The 21,022-nt window shown below is 41.9% G+C and overlaps 1 protein-coding gene across 3 annotated transcripts in view; it reads left to right on the top strand.

The window, feature by feature from the left end:
* The window catches only part of LOC147028984 (solute carrier family 2, facilitated glucose transporter member 1-like), a 180,269-nt gene that overhangs the window by 66,987 nt on the left and 92,260 nt on the right, over positions 1-21,022 (top strand). For 2 of the 3 annotated variants that reach the window (XM_085879884.1, XM_085879883.1), the window contains exons 2-5: positions 551-643; positions 4,460-4,620; positions 4,749-4,873; positions 20,015-20,130. In XM_085879884.1, coding sequence (XP_085736010.1) covers positions 551-643; positions 4,460-4,620; positions 4,749-4,873; positions 20,015-20,130 — 495 coding nt within the window. The remainder of the gene's footprint in view (positions 1-550; positions 644-4,459; positions 4,621-4,748; positions 4,874-20,014; positions 20,131-21,022) is intronic. The other variant, XM_085879882.1, reaches the window with a different exon arrangement.

The raw sequence follows: 21,022 nt of genomic DNA, 5'->3' as shown, positions 1-21,022 counted from the left end.
TGTAAAAATCGCTCTCAAATCCAGGCCCAACAAAAGTCTAGACACAATATGTGCCTCAGCTGGCAGGATGTCCTAGAGGTACGCACACTCGCCTCTAAATCACCGTCTAGCCTGGGTTTGAATCTTGGCCCAGCTAGAAACAGTCATCCCATTGTTTCACAGGCAGGGTGATTCATCAATGTGTGTGCCATCCTTCAGATGGACCTTGAACTGGCTTCTCATCTGCCGGCATTCGTTAGTGGACGTTAAAGATCCCACGGTGTCCTTCACGGAGAGTATGCGAGCTGTGTGACTGGCACCATGAACAAATTCCTGAGAAAAATTGCCAATTAAACTTATGATCAGGATTTTAGCAACATAATTATATCATTCATGTGCAGTAATGAAATTATAATGTTGGGTCTTGAGCTGTAAATCAATTTTACTCCTGAAAAATTGAGCAATTACAGCTGTTGATGACAGAAAGAGGATGATCGCACCAGAAGTCTGTTGCTTTCACGAATTATGTTGCAAGGCATGATTTGACCTTTGTTTTATCTCATCACTGCAGGTCACAGGGTGGCTGTTGCTTTCATCTTTTGGTGCTGCGATCGGGTCGTTTCAATATGGATACAATATCGGTGTCATCAATGCGCCACAGCGGGTGAGTTCCCATTAGGGATAGGCGATTCCGAATACCTTTTGCTATGGATCAGTGGGATCAAGTAGGATTCCAAGTATTTCATTTTCGTTTTTATTTTTGTTTGGATTTGGTGTATGGGGAATTTGTAGATATCGTATGTAACGTGCGAAGAACAACACCATTCAAATTCCATTCTCGCTGTTGAGGAAGTCTGCCATGAGAGTGATATGTGCCTGGGTTTGAGAAGATGCCCAGACATCTGTTGTGATGGCAATGGAAGTAGCAGCATGAATCATCCTCGGAAGTTTTCACCTGGTTTCTCGATACACTTCAGGAAGCATATTTCACATGATTGTGTAACGACTTGGGAGGTTATATGTTCAGTAAAAGCCCCATAAAAGTCTTTGAAGCCAGAGTCTTCAACAACAGATACAGGCTGGCTTAGCTTATTGATTTTTTGCCCGTCCCGTCCGTTAGCGTGCCCCACCGGTGAGCTTATATGCCAATCGAGACGTACGAAAAAATTTTCCTCTAAAAAGCATTTCTTCCTAGAATCGACGTTGATTTTGGTTCACTACTTCATTCCTTTCGATTCCATGATTCGAATCGAGAATCAAGTACTTAGAAATCGATTCCACCAATCACTAGTTGCTTCACGAAAGAGGAACAAGAGGTTAAATCACTATTTTCATCAACTGACAAATCCCATCCATCCACCTTTCTCCAATTATCTTCATGATTCAGGGAAAATTCTCAAGGTTCAGGGAAAACAGCCAAGCTTAGGGCTCTGACACCACTACCACTGCTGTGATTTCTCCAGCTTTGCATTTCCTGATGCATAAAAATTACAGATTGCAGAAAAAGCAGTCAGGTATGAATATTCCAGCCCAGGTGTTTTTTTTTTATCATTGATTGAAGGACACCCTTTGGTTGTAGGTACAGCACTTAACCCGTCCACCACACAGTGGGAGACAGTTTTACAATCGCTTCAGTGTGTCTGTCTAGGCCATTAATTTTTTTCTATAATTTGAGCTTTTGTCATTAAATTTTTAACAAACCTGTATTATGAGAATATGAAGAATAGTAATTAATAATTGGGACAATATGTCAAAGGATGAAGTCACAATAAGTATAGATAGACCTTATTATCCCATCCGCCACGTGTCAGTGCAAGATGGCTGGTCAGGTTTTGTAATCGCTTATTGTGTCCCCTTGCATTTTGAGATTCTTTCTAGTTTGCCAATTGAGCTTTTTTCATCAAATTTTCAACAAACCTTTATTATGAGAATCTGAAGGACACTAATTAAAAATGTTACATGTTTTTTTTAGCTGTTGTTTTCATTGTTTATTTTTTTCAGGATGCCATCGGGCTTTGCATTTTGAAATGCTTTCTCGTTTGTGAATGCGTTGTTATCACTTGTATGCTTAATTCCATTGTTTATCTCTGTCATGTTTTTTTAATGTTTAATAAAACCATTATAGTACACCGCTTCTTCCCAATCCATATCCAGGTGATGCATGACGTCATCGCCGGGCATCCAACGAAGGGGGTACTCGGTTTTTACTCCGTTTTCTTGTTGGGTGGTTGCTAGACTACCGTTATTCTCAGGTTTTTCGTCTGTCTGTATGTCTGTCTGTATGTTTGTATGTAATGGACAGCTCTGGAGGCCAGAGGAGTCAACCGATTTTGATGAAACTTGACAGGTAGGTTCATACCAGGATCTAGTTGTATGCTTTTGAGCACCGTTGCTATGGACGCCACCATTGCCTAGCAACGGGACTTTGAAATTTTTGAAAAAAATCCGAAAAATATTTCATTTTCGAAAATCAAAATTCTGCTTCCGCACTTTTATGCGCACTATAGTCAACCTCTTTGTCAAAAAATTTGAACCCGATCCGTCAAAAACTGTATGACTAGTATGCAATTATATAGCGACCATCCATGTCGCCCACGGCTTGTTTGTTTGTTTTCTTGTTTGTCCGGGTGATATCTCAGCTATCCTTTGAGCTAGGAAGCTGAACTTTTGGGAACAAAAGCGAACAAGTGCTTTGGCAAAACGGTATTTTTTTGATTAATCAATTAATTGATCATAATTACTTAATTGTTATCGATTTATTAGTTATTTATTTTCTTTCTCATCTGGGCAATATCTCAGGCACCTTTTGAGCTCGGAAACTGATATTTGTACACGACAGTGAACAAGTGATTTGGCTATAAAGGGTATTTTGATTGATTGATTAATCAATTAATTGATTGATTGTTTAATTTTTCGATTAATTATTTAATTTTCAAAAAGTTACAGATTCAGATGAAACAGTGGTGGTTTAGGTATGCCATTGGCTAATTGATTAAGAAATTAATTATTTTACGATTATTATTTATTTATTTTAATTATGAAACTAATCAATCGATTATTGTACACTCCTTCCTCCCAATTTCATCTGTAATGTGCTGTAAGGTGGCATCGCCAGGTGCCGAAGACTGGAGGATTTGTTATTCATTAATTTGGCATGGGGGTGGTGTACTTTCAATGTACCTCTACTTGTACAATCTTGTTTTGTGGAATCCTCTGACTCTACCAAATCGTTTGTTTGTTGACAAATGTCCCATTCTTATAAGGAATAATAATGATAATATTTATTAAAGATTTATTTCAAATCAACTTCCATAGCAGCCAAAGCTGAATTAAGGTAAGCTTTACAATCATTAATTTTACAAGTAAAACATAGAAATACAAAACACACAAAAAAAAAACAGAGCACAAATAGCATATTAAAACAAAGAAAATGGATAAATTGCATGTTGCTTCAACTAGATACATGACATCAGAGTTTAAAATTTATCAGTCACTGGGGTCCATTCATTATGTGTATAAGATATGACATTGTGCTGGTATTGAATCTTACCATTTTACATCTAAATTCAATTAATTGTTTTGGGTTTCATAATTGGTAGACACTATAACATCTGTCAACAGGTAGCATATGGTAAAGCTTGGAATTTGGCAGCAGTCTCACAAAAGAATGGCAGAGTTGATCACGTCTACTTTTGTGTGACTCCAGACCACAATCGTGTAAAGCATCTCAGTAACTATGATAGTTAGGGCCAAGGATATAGATTAGACTCTACAAGCTCTTTTCTGAACAATTTCAATGGCATTACATAGCCTCTGTATATAATTTTGCTCGACCACACGGGAGCCCTATATTTCAATGCAGGGCGGACAAAAGATGTGAAAAACGGTTGCAACATCATTGCGTGCGAGGAAATGATATTTCAACTTCTGAAGCATATACAAACAACTGTTAGCTCGATTAACAATGTAACTAACATGAGCATCCCATTTCAGATCTGCCTAGATAAAATCTGCCGGATAAGGATGTGCCTTATATTTTGCCTTATAAGTAAAAGCCATTTCAGATCTGCTTTATAAGAAAGGAGTATTTTCAGCAGAAACTGTATTTGGTGGTAATTTATTCAACATACTTGTTAAATTACTGCATTCGTCCAGGAGTCCTGGAATTTGAAACATTGATGGTTGCCATGGCAACGTAATTCAGCCAATCACAGCCGCGATCTATTCAGGTTGAGATAATAGCACGAGGAATAGATATCTGCAATATCAAAGCGAAATGTTCAATAGTTTTTGAAATATCGCGTACACGATAGTACATGGACAGATGATCGGTTGGTCGGTCGGTCGGACGGAGTTCATTTTAATGCCCCCCATTCCCGACCTTGTCGGAGGGGCGGGGTACAAAAATCATTCAGATTGACCACCTGAATCTCGATAAAATATGGATCGCTACCGAAAGTGCAATGCGATATGTTTGCAGGTTATTCAGGACTTTTACAATGAGTCTTGGATTGAACGTCACAAAGAACCAATCAACGAGGAGACCCTTCTTTCACTATGGGCTCTTTCAGTTGCCATTTTTCCTGTGGGTGGCATGCTGGGTTCCTTTGCTGTGGATGCTCTATCTACTCGTTTGGGCAGGTACAGTATTTGAGTAATTTAATCCTTCAGTAATTTAATTTTTCATTCCTTTGTGTTTTTTTTTATTGTATGAGTATGGCATGGTGGGACTGTTGTAATAAGGTTCTATGGGATGATGTGCTATACAGAAGGAATGGAATGTGGGTGAACAACATATTGGCCCTTCTTGCTGCACTATTAATGGGCTTTTCAAAGATAGCATCTTCACTTGAATTGCTCATTGTCGGACGATTCATCATTGGCCTCCACTGTGGTGAGTTTAAATCAATGTCATTCAACAACAAATTTTATACTGTACATTTGTGATGTAAATCTACAAATAGATATCTATTTCGAGAAATAGCCAAAGGTTAAGGCTCACAGATATCAGGAAAGTCATCACATAGCCATGGGTATACAAAAAACGAAGGAGTAGATTGGGTGGTGATTGGTGGTTTAATCATTCAAGTACTTCACAATAAACTAGAACGGCATTCGGTGGAGCATATATCTCAGCCAAGCTGAACAGTTTACATTGTGTATCCCACTGATAGGCTGATCTGCATCCAAACCTCAACCAAAATCTAATCAGATTGTTCATGTCACATACCCACTCATCCACCAAGTTTTGTCATAATCCATCCACAATGTTTTGAAATATCATGATATATATAACATGTGGAGTGTGATGAACACTCCCCCAATCTCCATTGGACACAGTCCGACACCAAAGTGTCACCTCCAACCCAGAGGCTTCGGCCCGGCAACTCTGTCAAACAGACAAAGATTGCATGGTCAACATCAGTTAAACATCAAACGGAGCCACATATCTCGATTTCAGGCTTATTTGCCCTCATCAAGACGGCATACCAATAATGATCACATTTGTCATTTAAACATCAGATGCACCTCCTTACTGTTATGGTGAGCATCTGCACGGATTATGTCTCGCATGGTAAAACCGCATAATCTGCAAAGAACAACAGTCCATCTGCCACCGAGGCGATTGTTCCTGCTAACGCAAGCCATTCAACCAGAAGGCACGTGATGCGATCGGCAGGTAAATCGAAGCATGTGGAGTGTGACGAGCACTCCCCCAATCTCAATGGGACATTGTCCGACATCAAAGCATCACCTCCAACCCAGAGGCTTCGGCCAGGCAACTCTGTCAAACAGACAAATATTACATAGTCATCATCAGTTAAACATCAAATGGAGCCACCTATCCAGATTTCAAGCTTATTTGCCCTTATTAGAACGACATACCGATAAATATCTAACTAATGATGATCACATTTGTCGTTTAAACATCAGACTGTTACTGTTATGGTGAGCATCACCGTGTATTATGTCTCACATGGTAAAACCACATTATTTCCACTGGTAAAGTTGTTTCCATATTTGTCCTGTCAATCTCTGATTTGACCGAGGGAGCAGGAGACGAGGGGTTGGAGAGGAAAGGAAAAAACAGTGAGGAACAGAGACATTCGGATATCTGTGTAAAGGAGAGCGATGGGATGGGGGTACACAGGGTAAATAAGATAGACACTACAGGAACTTTCAGGGACTTTCAGGAAGGAAAGTGGGGAACTTTAAGGAGGTCGGTTTGGGGTTGATTATAGCGGAGGTAGAAAAGATCATGGATTTGGATGGGGGAAGATAAGAGATGGTGATGAGCTGTTTTGAAAACCTGGAGGGAAGAGTGGGATTGAAGAGAGTGTGGGAGTTTGTGGGATTAAAAAGAGTTTGAAGGTGGGGAAAAAAGAGGAATGAAAGAACGAAGGAAGGAAAGCAAAGAAATTGCGACAGAAATGCGGTTTCTTGTAACTAACTCGCCCAACCTTCCCAAACAACATAAAACATATAGATAAATGTAGGCAGGGCAAAAAAGTTAATTTGCATAGTTCCAAACTGGCCACTCAAACCAATATTTTCTGGTAATATTTACTGAGCAATATTTATGAGAACCAGTCAACTAATGTCAATATGAGATTTTTAAAAACATACCACATATCTGTTACTATTGATTTATTGTACAAAGGATTTGTCCAACTGAAAATCCAAGGTGGCTGCCATTTTCAAGCTGATGGTGAGACACCATTGCTGCCTTTTGTTCCTCCAGTTTTCCATTGACTTTATCAAGTACACTTTCCAAACAGACTACATCTGCCAAAACGTATCCAGCAATAAGTTTGTCATTCCGTTTACTTGATTCCTCAAGGTCCTCTGGATCGTCAGCCTGCGTTCTACTTGGCTCTGTTTCCCTGTGACACTGTTTCGGCTCGTGCCCCACTGGTTCTCAGTTCTCAGCCATATGTGGACTTCTGAAAGGGGAAAATTAAATGCCTCTGCCATAACAATTGCATTCAGGACAGAGTCAACAAGCAAATGTCTCTTAACTGCTCTCGCCAGCGCCTTTCCACTGATCCACTGAGCATGTGCCTTGCAGAGTTTTGAGCAGTTTTTCGAGATCTGATGATGACATCACATTGCCTATGGAACCAAGATAACTCATTTCTGTGTGTAATTCACCAAGACACAGGATAGCGGAGCACAATTCGCTTTTACAAGGTTCATTGGCAATGATTAACTGAGCTTTCCACCATTAAGGATGGTCAAATGTGAGGATAAGCTTCAGTTGGTGTTGCCTTCATTCTGCTGCCACAAATGTCATTGTTGAATAGACACAGCTCATGTCACTTACATTCGTGTCTATAATTGGTAAAAATAACGTGACTGATGATTTCCCTGGGTGAGTGCCCTAATTGACAGCTTGCATCATTCCTGACCACCCAGTCCGAGGTGACCGGATGGGCCAGGCGACCTTCCACAGAAGGCCGAGCTTCCAGGTTTGGTTATTGTTATGGCAGTTCTGGAGTTCCTTGTAGACAAAACTTGCACCGCAAGTTCCCTTGTATAAGTGTATGCCAATCTTTCCGACATTAACCACATCTGAAGCTCTGGTAGAACACCTCGGTACAGGCGTTTCTCGTTTGGTTCCAGTTGTCACAGCTTCGATTTATCCCCATTCCACGGAACATATCCTGTCCATCCATTGTTTTGAAATTGTGGTCAGCATTGTCTGCAACAAACTGGAAAAAGTGATCTGGGGTGATACCGGCGATGTGCAATGAATGCACTGTGCTGATACGTGGGATGTCAGTACATTGTGATCTTACTGCAGACATTTTATATATCTTCATTTCAGAATAAGAAGAGCAAAAATCATGTTTTTTTGTTTTTTTTAGAGTCACTCTCACATGAGCAGCTTGAAAAATGGTCTGGCCTACTGATGGAATTTTTAGTTTTGCTTTGTTCTCACTGAGTATTGTCCTCAGACATACAGTAAGCGCAGTGTCTCTGATACAAATATACTGTTCTTTTCAAAAGAAGATACATCTTCAAGGGTGGGATATGGATCTTTATATGTCTGGTGTTGGCTTAATGGTTAGGGTGGTAGGTTTGGGTATCCTAGTATCCTTAGTTAAAATCCTTGTTTTTCTCTGTTGAATTAATATCAGGTGCGGTTGACTCAGCTTGTCATCCTTCCAAGGTTAGTAAAATGAGTACCAGCTTGCTGGGATGATTGAGCCATTTGAGTGTCCTCTGTTGGAGTAGTGACCTGTCCAGGATTGTGCCCAATAATCCAGGAAACTGCTTATGCAGCACCAATGCTCTCTACAGAGTATGGCCCCAATGTATGGATGGATGGATATATCTTTAGACGTCTGTGTACATTTTCTCTCATTCTTGATGAGATCAGCAGCAGTTTTAATGATTCAAATTCTCTCTGCTTCGGTCTGTCAATTCGCATTTTCATAAAAGCTGTTCAGAATATTCGAAGCTCTGTGCTTCTCGATGTCACCACATCATCCTTTGTCTTGATGCTGGTGATAACGATACCGTAGCCAAAGTGCTCGATAAGCTTGCTTTTCATATGCTTCGTGCTACATGTCAGTGTCTTGGTCGAATAAATCTCCCATTTTCTGCACAAGATCAATGATGGTTGTCTGTTCATCCTCGTTTTCTTTGAAATATTTAGCCACCTTTAAAAAGTCTTCTTCCTTTACAGTGTCAATCGATTTACCTAGGCATTGCTAGTTACTTTGGCAAGTTGACTCATACGCTGCTGATGGTTGTTTCCCCTTTTGGAGATTGATATTGGAGACCTGGTGGTAAACAGCATCTGCTGCATGTAAATCCTGAGCAAACTCAATCCTGCTGTGAATTTTCTGTGCTCACGCTCTATGCAAGCACGCTCAACAGTTTTCTTTGCTTTTTTTTTTTTTTTTAATACAAGCTCTCAGGCTCGTAATGGAACTGCCACTCACATACACATGGATATATTGACGAGACAAACACTTAACACAGCCAATGAGCTTGGGGGAAGTGCCGTCACTTCCCGGGACACTCTGAGTACCAGTGACGTCACAATGATGGCACTGCATTTCTCACCGTGCTCAGTGGGGCATTTCCTCAGGAAGAATTTCCTCCTCCCTATGGATGCCAGCTGATGGAGATTGTCTGTGCTCTATCTTTTTCAATGCTGAACCTCAAGAACCATTGTTGAAGTCTTTGGTGTGATTCGACTGGCAGACTCTTGTTTGAAATCTGGCATTCTGTCTGAAAACAAACTCCACTGCCCCTTTTTTTGCCTGAGCAATTGGCAGGCTGACTGCAGAATGTGCAGTGCTCACTAAATCTAAAACTAGATTCTTGCAAAAGAAGGCTGTAACTGCTGGTTTGTTCCTCTGTAGTTTTTATGTCTCCGCTGATGAAGTTGCCAGCAGCATTGTGTTTTCCTGTTCGTCCGTATGTACGTACATACATCCGTGTTAATTTCCTCTGTTTTCTCTGCAACCGCTGATCCGATTGACAGGAACATTTCACCATAGATGCAAATCCTCATGCAGAATGTTTTAATGATAATTATGATGTCATTGGTCATGTGGTGTGGCCTCCATGTTGGAAAAAAAGGAAAATCTTTGGACCTCTGTACCTCTGAAACTGCTCCATGGGAAAAAAAAAATTTGAAACTTGGCGCATGTCAAGTTCACCCAATGGGAAACGAGGTGATTTTTTTTGATGATGTCATAGGTAGCTTCATTATGACAAAATAATTGCATATGTGAAATGCTTTTTCCGATCAGTATGAAAAATTTTGAGGGTCATCGAGAGCAAAATTGGTTGGGGGAAAGAAATTTTGATGATGTCATCAGTCACGTGATTCGGCAGGCATGTTTTTTTTCACATCAAAGCCTTCAAAAATCTTCTCTGAACACCTATGACATCATATGTCACATGGTTTGGCAGCTATGATTTTTTGAAGAATATACGCTTAAAAATCTTCTTCTCCAGGACGGTTTGACAGATCGAGGGGAAACTTCACCCACATGTTCCCCAAGCCTTGGGGATACCAGGGTGTTCACCAATAATTAATTGGTCATATGGTCTTGCAGCCATATTGGTTGGAACAAAAAAAAAATTATTTCTCTTAAACTGCTTCATCAATCGACATGAAACGTCACAGTTATGATTTAGTAGTCATGGGGAATATATGTTCAAATTTCAACCTCATCAGATGCATGATCTGGTAGCCAGAATTATTTAATACTAACTTTCGCCACCAAAGGTCTGTTTGTCTGTTTGTTTGTTTTCACCACTTTCTGTCTGTCTGTTTGTTTGTTTGTTTGTTTGTCTGCGTGCAGGATAACTCAAAAAGTTGTAGATGGATTCGACCGAAACCCGATGGACATGTTGGGTGTGTGACAATGAATAATTGATTCCATTTTGGTGAAGATTCAAATCCGCATCCGGATTTGATATTTTTATCCCGCCCCCCGGAGGGAGGGAGCGGGATATTGTAATCGTCCGGTTTGTTTGTCTGTCTGTTAGCAACTTTACCTAATGAACATCGGACGACCCCATTAACTTTTGGGTCCAAATAGGTCAAAGGTCAAGGTCAGGTCACGAAAAGGTCAAAATCGTTTTTCGCTCAGAACTTCATAAAAAATGGTTTAATTGACTTCAAACTAAGACTAAAATATTCCTTATTCTATTCCTTATAATCAACATTCAGGTTAAGGATGTATCAAATTTAAATTTGATCCCCAAAATAACTTTATGCCTTAAATGGGTGGGATTTGTTGTGCCGGGCACCACTTGTTTTAATTGATTCTTCACCATTGAGAGATAGGGCGAAACCAATATATAGCACGATATCTCAAAAAGTTGTTGACGGATTTGGAGGAAACCTGGTGGACACGTTGGGTATGTGGCAAGCACGAATTGATTCGATTTTAGTGAAGATCCGAATCGGGATCTGGATACGAGAATTATTTAATTGTTAAGATGATTCTTCACCATTGATAGTGCTAAAAACGATATAGTACTGTATAATAAGATATTTCAACATTGTATTGGACCCGATATGTTCTCTTGGATCAGGCATGATGTGGTGGAGGTATACGCTCCACCGAGTGGCCTTCTAGTTTGTATCTGGTTTCGGGGTTTTAAATCAAAGTTTGTACAAGTATGTACAATGATGTAATAATGTAGACAGCGGAATATCTGGTGACATCGAAGAGTGCCCTTCTAGTCTTCTTCAGATCACAACTGATGACATTTTTGTTCATGTACCCCCTTCAACATATTTGATGGACAGTCTGCCCAGCAGAGGTGTGGACACTGTCTGTACTGTGATCACTGCTCCTCTTCTAATGAAGAAACACACATGCAGAGTTTCATCACATGCTTGAGTTTGGTGTCATCCACCCATATTGCAGCAACTGGTCCCCACCCCCCACCCCACCCCTCCCCCTTTGACATGGTCCCGAAGCAGACGCCAGGAGACTGGCGGCCTTGTGGAGATTATCAGGCACTCAACAAATCCACCATGCCTGATTGCTATCCAGTGCCACACCTCCAAGACTTATCTTATTCTCTACAAGGTGTTCGAGTTTTCTCGAAGGTAGATTTAGTTAGAGCGCTCCGTAAGATACCAGTCGAGACTGATTATATCTGTAAGATGGTCATTACCACACTGTTTGGACTCTGAATCAATGTGTATGCTCTTCCATCTACACAACGCAGCTCAGACTTTTCAACGTTTCATCGACGATGTCGTACAAGAATTGCCTTTCGTGTACGCCCGTCTCGATGACCTCTGAGCTGAGTAGCTAGCTCGACACAAGAGGAACATGAAACACATCTGAGACAGCTTTTCGACCAGTTGGCTAAGTATGGTGTGGTGATCGAGCCAAGTGTCAGTGGGGATTATCTACACTCATTTTCCTCGGCCATGTAGTAGATGGGCAGGGAATATGTCCTCTACCCGACAAGGTGAAAACCATTCAAGATTTCCCAACACCGACAACACTCCACAGTTTGAGAGAATTTCTAGGCCTGGTGAACTTCTACCGCATTTAATTCCCAACTGTGCTGACATGCTGCAACACCTCACTGACGAGGTCAAGGATCAGAAGAGGAGTAACCAGCCTATCACCCTTGGTGAGCGAGAGTTTTCAGCCTTTGAAAAGGTGAAAGTTAAATTGGCTGAGGCCGCCCTCCTTGTTCAGCTTGTCGACGGAGAATGGCAGCCTTCTCAAAGTGACTGGAGCTGGCTGAGTCTCACAACAGGACCTTCGATCGGGAGTTATGAGCCATGTATCTCATCATCAAGCACTTCAGACATCTACTGGAAGGAAGAACTCTCATCATCTACACTGACCGCAAACGTTTGGTGTATGCCAAACACTCAAAGCCTGATTGTCACTCCCCAAGGGAGATTCATCCTCTCGACTACATATCCCAGTTCATGACACACATCAGGCATGTGAAGGTACTCAATAATGCAGCAGCTGATGAAGTCTCACGTTCGCACATCGATGCACTTCACACTTCTTCCTCCATCAATTACAGCCTGATAGCAGCTGATCAAGAGAATGATGAGGAGCTCTGTGAGCTACTGTACAAGATTAATCTTCTTCACTGTCATTTTGGCAAGTACCACTCCATGCTTCAGATGGCCTTACATCTGGTGTGATGATTCAACAAGCCACGAACGACCTTTTGTGCCTAAAGCACACCGTCATGGAATATTCAATGCACTCCAATAATTTTCGCAACCTCACATCAGATCCACTCAGAAGTTAATTTTGCATATTTAATTCGGCCAGTTATTAACAAGAATACTCATGAGTGGAAAATAAATTGCATTCTATGCAAGAAAGCCAATGTCCATCACCACATCAAGTCTCCTTTGGGGACCTTTGCTATGCTAGATGCAAGATTTGAGCATATTCGTCGATCTCGTAGGACCACTACCTTCATCAAGTGGGTACAGTTACATGCTTACCTGTATTGATCACTATACCAGGTGGCCTGAGCAATTGGCAGGCTCTCACAATTGCTATTCCTCTACACTACAGGACATCATGGCTAGAGCATTGGTGCACCATTGGATTTAAAAGTATGGCACACCATCAACCATCACTTCAGATAGGGGTCGCCAATTTTAATCCACTCTTTTCACCGAGTTGATGAGCCTTTTGGGATGCAATCATACTCATACCACTGCTTATCACCCAGCAGCCAATGGCATAGTTAAGTGCTTCCATCGTCAATTGAAGGCAGCTTTGAAAGCTCAATCAGACCCGAGTTGGTGGTACCGCTGCTACGAATATACCCCCCTCGTGCAAGATCTAGGTCCGAGGATGTTCACCAGCAGAATTTATTTATGGTACCACTCTTAAACTACCAGAACAAATGGTTGCACCTATTCGCCCTATTATATTACTGGACCCATCCATCAGCTGGACAAAAGCGCCATTCCTCTACGATAAGGCATGCTCCTCCTATGACTGCATATACTCCTGCGACTCAACCGACATCTGCAGAAGTCAGAATAACTACGTCTGGAAGACGAGTATAACTGGCCAGTGAAATTTGTGCAAGTTCTTTAAACAGGTTTAAGGATTGATATGCATGTTGGTGCTTATTTGTCATCACATGTAATTATTTCATCATGCTGTACTATTAGGACAGGATTAATTATCGATCCCTGTTTTCATCCGTTTCCAGCAATCTAGAAGGGGGTTAAGGTAGTGGCTTCTGTTTTTACTTGCATAATTTCTACATTCGTTCAGCTAACTGGGAATGTTTTAAAATCAGGAACAACCAATCGTCTTACTTTTCCATGTCCCTCGCGCAATTTTGAGGAAGGATTCATCCGAGCTCTCGCGAGGCGTTCTTCAGCTACCCGTTCTCCACTGTCTGTCCTTCCCACCACACCCCACCCCCACTTCCCCAGGACTATCGGTGTAGTTCTGTCTCACTACCCACCAGTTACTCAAGTGGACCGAAGAAACTTTTCTACTTCTCGTGTATTTTCTTTCACTGTAGACGTTGCCTCATTCTGCATTTGCCTGCCGCCATTTTGGATCACTATTACTGTGGAAGATTTGCTTTTATCCACTTGGTGTGTCAGCCCGGGACATTGGTATTTTCTCCTACTGAAACTGAACATTTTGTGACACGTCTTCACGCCGAAACCACTATGCAGAGTCGAGGATCTTTTGCTGCTGCTGAATCTTGGGCAATCGTTCTTCTGTTTTGCTGCGTGTGTGGAGCATAATGTTACGTTCACGGAGCGTTTCTGGGATCAGGGGAATGCCTGCATTAGTCTAGCCACTGCATGACCACACGTGAGTAGTTTGTTTACACCTGATTTCAATAATGTAGTTCATAGACATAGGGTGCAAATGACAATAAAACTACGTAATTGAGACATATACGGAGGCTTCGCAGCTTCACTCACGGCTTCACAGCTTCACTCACGGCTTCACAGCTTCACTCACGGCTTCACAGGCAGATGGCTTCATGGCTTCACTGTGTTTTTCGTTTTTATATGTGGCCTATAGATGAACTATTTTTCCTCGCCGACATTTAACTCTCTGTTTTTTACATGTTGTTGTTCGGCAGATCTTTGGGACTTGTTTAAAGCAAACACCATTTCTGTTGCAATTTTGTCTCAGTTAAGTCGATCTTGGGCTTAGATTGGACGATGTGAATGTCACTGAGTTTGCAATAGTTATTATTACTATTTAGTATACTGTTATGGTTGTGGGGGTAGATGGAGGAATTTCATAGGAAAGTTAGGATTGAATAGAGTTGTCTGGTCCATGGACGTGTAGGAGATATCTTGATGTAATTAAGTAGGGAGACTCTGAGATTAAGTGTTACATGTCACCACACGGGGAGGGAGGGGGAGGGGGGTGTTGTGTCAAATAAATAGGGATTAAGGATAAGTTCCCCCAGTATGTAATTGCTCCCCTGTGACTTTTCCCGATGTTTTTGTATTACAAACCATGGAAGAAGTGTGTTTTTATAACCTGACCAAGTTGGCAAGAAGCCCTGCCACCAAGGGTGATGGCGGGCGAAGTCACGCCCCCGAGGCTGATGATTGATGGGTGTGACATTAGTTGCAGGAAGAAGAAGAGGGTGTAGGAGGGAGGTTATCTGAGAGGATGGGGGAAACAGCTCGTAGCAAGGAGGAACGGATGAGTGTGGAGTGAGGGACACACACGATCGAGAGAGAACATAGCTAGTAGGAACAGGGCTTCACGGCTGGCTTTCCTTCGATGCATGAAGAAGGTCACAGAAGTGGACGGCGCCATTCTGCAAAGAGCGTATCAGCAGGCGTGACAGAGGAAGAAGCTGTACGACGGTCGGTGAGCCTTCGTGTTGAACACCGCTCAAAAATTGCCAGACGAACGTTCCTGCTGCAAGAGAGCGGCTTGGAGCCATTTTGTATGCATCTGCACATGCAAATAGAAGCGCCTCAATTCCACGTTCCATAAAGACCATCTCTGAACAAAGCTAAGTGCCAGAGTAAAGGAGGGATTTTTTTTAATTTTGTTTCCCATTGTCCATATTTAAGTCTGTGCGTAGAGGTGCCTCGATTTAGACTTTAGGATTAATTTACCTCACATATTATTCTATTCTGATGATTGTCCTTTATAAATGTTTGTCTATTTTCATGAAATTCCCGCATTTATTTTAAGTTGCTGTGTCCATGTATTTGTCGTGGGGTTTGAGTATAAACCCCCTTGTGCTGTGCATACATCTGTGCCTCCATCATCCACCATTGCGCCCTGCCCCTCCGGTGCATGTTATAATCTCCCAAGATCAACGTGTTTGCCTCCTAAAAATTTGCTCGGCAATCTGGGCTGGCGGTGTTAACCACCCGTCACCACAATTTTGGGTCAGGGGATTAACCTGGACCGCCAGCACCATGACAATACATTTGATTTAAATTACTTTATTGCAGCTTAATTCCCCCAAGTATCCTACTAATAGAACAAAAATTGCAAAACAAACACAAAAATTGCCAGAAATGCTACAACTTAGGGTGATACCTAAAATTTGGGAGATATTTGGCAGCCACATTGGACACTAATTTGGATATGAAGGTCAAGGCAGTAAATAATTTTATACACACAAACAAATTATTATTATTTCTAACAAAATATAGAATTGATTAAAACAACAAATTTAGTTTTTAAACCAGGTACAACTGGGCTGCATGCTGTGCGATCCAGACCTTCTCCTATTAATCAGTACCCCAAGTTGGGTTTTTGTCAGGGTAGCATATATGGGGGAGGTGGTTCAGGGTGGGGAGAAGACCATATTTCTCTCCATGTAAATGTGTATCGTATAGCGGCACCCGGTGGTATCTGGTGTTACAAATCTTCTTCTTATATAAAGAAAGTTCAAACAATTTGATAACATGCATTATGGTGATGTTGAAATCTGAGTGAGAATAATTCAAAATTTTAAAAATGTTTCATTTCACTCATTTTAAGTGGAGGTTCAAACCAAAACATCCAACACTGAGCTTCACAGCAAAGTGATTTTTCACACTTCACAGCGAACAGAAGTGATTTTTGCTCCCGATATATATATATATATATATATATATATATATATATATATATATATATATATATATATATATATATATATATATATATATATATATATATATATATATATATATATATATATATATATATATATATATATATATATATATATATCAGGTCAGGTCAGGTATGGGAGCATGTGCCAGAACAGCGCGTCGCTGCGTCCACTTTCCGCCGGTACTCCAGGGGCCTCCGTCTGGCCATCCCCCAGGCAGATGCCAGGCCCATCCCCATCTCCTTGAGATGATGGTCAACCTGCTGCAACCATGAGGCACGTGGTCGGCCCACTGGCCTCCTCCACTCATGAGACTCCCTCGCTGAGAGAATCTGGTGAGCAGGATCAGCGTCAGGAAAACGAGCCACATGTCCATACAGCCGCAGCTGACGCTCACGGACTATGCAGGTAACAAATCTCATCCGAGTCTCTCTCAGCAACCGCTCGTTGGTCACAAAATCTGACCAGCGATAGCCAAGGATTCTTCGAAGAGACCTGGTACCAAAGGAATTAAGTCTCCGTCTCAGATCCTTGGTCAAAGTCCTAGTCTCGCACCCATAGAGCAAGACTGGAAGTACCAAGGACCTGAAGACTCGGACTTTCGTCCTCCCGCACAGGTACCGGCAGCGCCACACCCCATGATCCAGTGAATCCATGACTCCCCAGGCCCGACCCAGACGTCTATTGACCTCCGGCTCACAACCTGCGGAGACATGAATATCACTGCCAAGGTAAGTGAATCTATCCACGACCTCAACATCCTCACCACAAACAGACACAGACAGGACAGCAGCATCCAAGATGTCACCGAAAGCCTGGATCTTAGTTTTGACCCAAGAAATCCGTAATCCCAACGGAAATCCGTAATCCCACATATATATATATATATATATATATATATATATATATATATATATATATATATATATATATATATATGTGTATATATATATATATGTATATATATATATATATGTATATATTGTTGCGGTATTCGCGCCCGCCGGCGTGCTGACGGCCACGTAACTCGAATCGCGGCACGTCGCCCACCGGACGGACAATCCAGTCGTGACCCTCTCGGACTAACGCCGGGAACCAGTCACGGGTGGACCTTTCAGTCTCACCGCGATCGAGCCAATCAGCCCCCGCGTGGGATAGGGTTGCTCGCCAAATTCGACCTACCTAAGTACCCACGCGGAGGGTAGACCGGGCGATCGCACCTCGCCGCAGGTCGACTTCGGACACGGGCCACTTAAGCGACCCGTTCCGTACTATCAGAATAACCGAGCGGTGTTATCGTCGACCTCGACGGTTCGATTAATTATCGGGCGTATTCAGCCCACTACCAACCCTTTACGTGAAGCAAGATGAGGATTCAATGGGAGAAAAAGACGAAGCGAAGCGGGAGAACAGTTCAATAATAAAGCACATTTATTCGCGGCACACGGGAAGCACACATATTCAATTCCACCAAAAGCACACAAAAAAAAGAAAACACAATTCCATTTACACAAAAAGCAAATGTAAAAGCGAAGACAATGCAGAGCTAATACCGACTACCGAGCACACGGCAACACTTATACAATTCTACTTCACAGACGGCGCCGACAACACATACCCAAAACCAAGGAAAAGAAATACCCCCAAGGATGAGGCGGGCCTGAGGCCGAGACCGGGTCGCGCCTACCCGTCTGGTGATGAGACGCGGAGCGGCGATGGCGCCTCACTCCGCGGGCCTCGCGGACAGTGTCTGGCAGGGGGTGGGAAAGGGGCCCCCTTGGTCGCACTATCTCAGCGCGGGGGGAAACAGGAGGGGGTTGCTGATGCTCGGGGTATAGAGGATCTTTATTATCCCTGGTGTGCGTCTCCACCTCGGCCAGGTCGCGCTGCCGGCCTTCCTCGGGCGTGCAGCTCCCGGCACCGTCGCGAGCACCCCCTCGTCTGCCTTCGCCGCTGCCGCCTCTCCGCCTCTGGACTCTCCACCCTGGACTCTTCTTTGGGCTCTCCTCGTTCGACTCTCTTCAGCTTCTCCAGCTACTGCAGGCTTCGGGCTCCAGACTTCCACACGGCTCTGACTGACGAACACGGTCCTTTTATCCCCCCGTAGCTTCGCCTTTGACCCCCTCCCTTTGACCTTTCACCTCGCTCCCCATTGGCCCGAGAAAAAGTGGGCGTGAAGGCTTTTTGATCCACAAATTTGCATATATCGATCGTCCTGGAGGCGGGGCCAAATCGCCCCTCGCTCACCGATTGGACGGCAAAAAGTGGGCGTGTGTCGTTTTTGATCCGTTTTTGAAGCACAAAATCCGTGATTTTGTACACGCTGTTCAACGTGCGCCCTGCACGAGTCCAACACCGGTACCCACAGCGGGGCAAGAACGGTGGCGATGCTACGGTTGCGAGGTGTGACGTGAAGGTCGTGGCGGTTGTGGTGAAGCGGTGTTGTGGTTGGTGGTTGATGTTGTGGTTGTGGTGGTAATCATGGCGGTTGGTCCAAAATAAAGATAGTAAAAGAAAAACGGCTATCCTGAAGAGTCGCAGCACGTATAAATGACATGTATTCCCACTAGACAACGGGTTTGGGCCTAACTACACATATACTTGCCGAGATACCTCACCTAAGGGACCTGAATGGTGGTTTGCGAATTTGGTAACCACAACAATATATATATATATATATATATATATATATATATATATATATATATATATATATATATATATATATATATATATATATATATATATATATGCAGCAAGGATGGTGGATGAAGGTGATGTTAGCTGACTTCCAAGAAGATCGGAGATGACCTCAGGCAAATGATTGGGTGAATAGAGCAGAATGTTAGTCAAGTACAACATGCTGTCTTTTGATTAAATCCATCAGCAAAGCGACGGGTACATTTCCAAGTACCGTAGTGTATAAATTTAAAAGTTGCGCAACGATTTTTTAAACTTTTGGATTGCCAAAAATTTATATTAACAAAATACTCAAATGAATCCAATACATGCCAATATATTTAATATTCAAGTATATATATATATATATATATATATATATATATATATATATATATATATATATATATATATATATATATATATATATATATATATCGTATATCTCCATTTATCTGTTATGAGGCATGGACCAATATGCAAAAATCGATGTTCCACTTTACCATAATTTCTCTGAAGATGTTAAACAATTGAATGATAACCTGATTAATGACATCTATGACAAATAATATGATGAGTAATAGAATGAGAATACTAATAACGAATTAGGTAAAATATTTCATGGAACTATATGTATAGGTATCATATCGAGGGATCATTGCGCATTATGAACAAATATAGATGGTACTAAAGCCTTTTTATATTGTTGAAAATCAATTGGATCCTCTCTTGTACTTCCTCAAAACTTGTTCCGCAGGTCTCGTGACAGGGTTGGTGCCAATGTATCTTGGTGAGATCTCACCAATTTCGCTTCGTGGAGCTATCGGATCCATTCATCAGCTTTCTGTTGTTGTTGGCATTTTGATAGCACAGGTAACCTGCCAGCATTAAAATGTACTCTTGTTAAATAATAAATAATAATCATTAATTGTTGATTTATAAATGAGAAAAATATATTTTGCAATAAAAAAGATGAAAAGGTCAATTGGCAGATCTCAAAAGACCATGGATGTGTATCGATGTGGTTTGGTCGAAGTTTTATTTTATCCACTGATAAATGTAGCCTCCTCCTGTGTTGACATTTCCCTTGTATATCTCTTCTCAATCAATAGTTCCATTCTCTTTTATCAGGAACTTGCATATAAGACTGGTCACTTCACTCTCGGGAATAGCAATCCTTTTGTAATTGTGAAAAACGGTTGTTGTTACCCTTGCCAGAGGAGAGGGTATTGCATTTGGGTGTGTTTGTACGAACAGAACGTGTGCATGTATGTGTGTGAATTACATTAGACTCTTAAGAACCCCAAGACCCTTTAAGACCCCTAAAGACACAAACAACCCAAAAGACCACTTGAACCCAAAATACCATGAGCACCCCAAAGACCCAAATGACCCTGATGACCCCAATGATCTAAACAACCCCAAGGACACAAAAGACTTTGAGAACGCAAAAGACCCGAGGACCTAAAAAAACTCTGAGGACCCAAACAACCCTGAGGACCCAAAAGACTCTTAAGACCTCTAAGATTTTTTTTGACCCTACAGACCAAGTTACACCGTTTAGAACCCCCAGACATCTAAGACCCTTGAGATCCACTTAGACCCTTTAGAACCCTGAAGAACCTTAGACTTCTTTATACCCTTTAGACCTTTTGATACCCTGTAGACCCCTTTGACCTTAAGACCAGTTTGACCTTTAGACCCCTTTTAGGCTTTTTAAAACCCTTTGGACTCCTTCAGATAATTCCAACCCTTAAGACCTTAA

The sequence above is a fragment of the Eptatretus burgeri genome, chromosome 4, assembly GCF_056783735.1.
Source record: "Eptatretus burgeri isolate ZD-2024b chromosome 4, Ebu_testis_v1, whole genome shotgun sequence".
Lineage (NCBI taxonomy): Eukaryota > Metazoa > Chordata > Myxini > Myxiniformes > Myxinidae > Eptatretus > Eptatretus burgeri.
The sequence above is the reverse complement of the archived record's forward strand: the minus strand, read 5'-3'. Positions and strand labels throughout refer to the sequence as shown.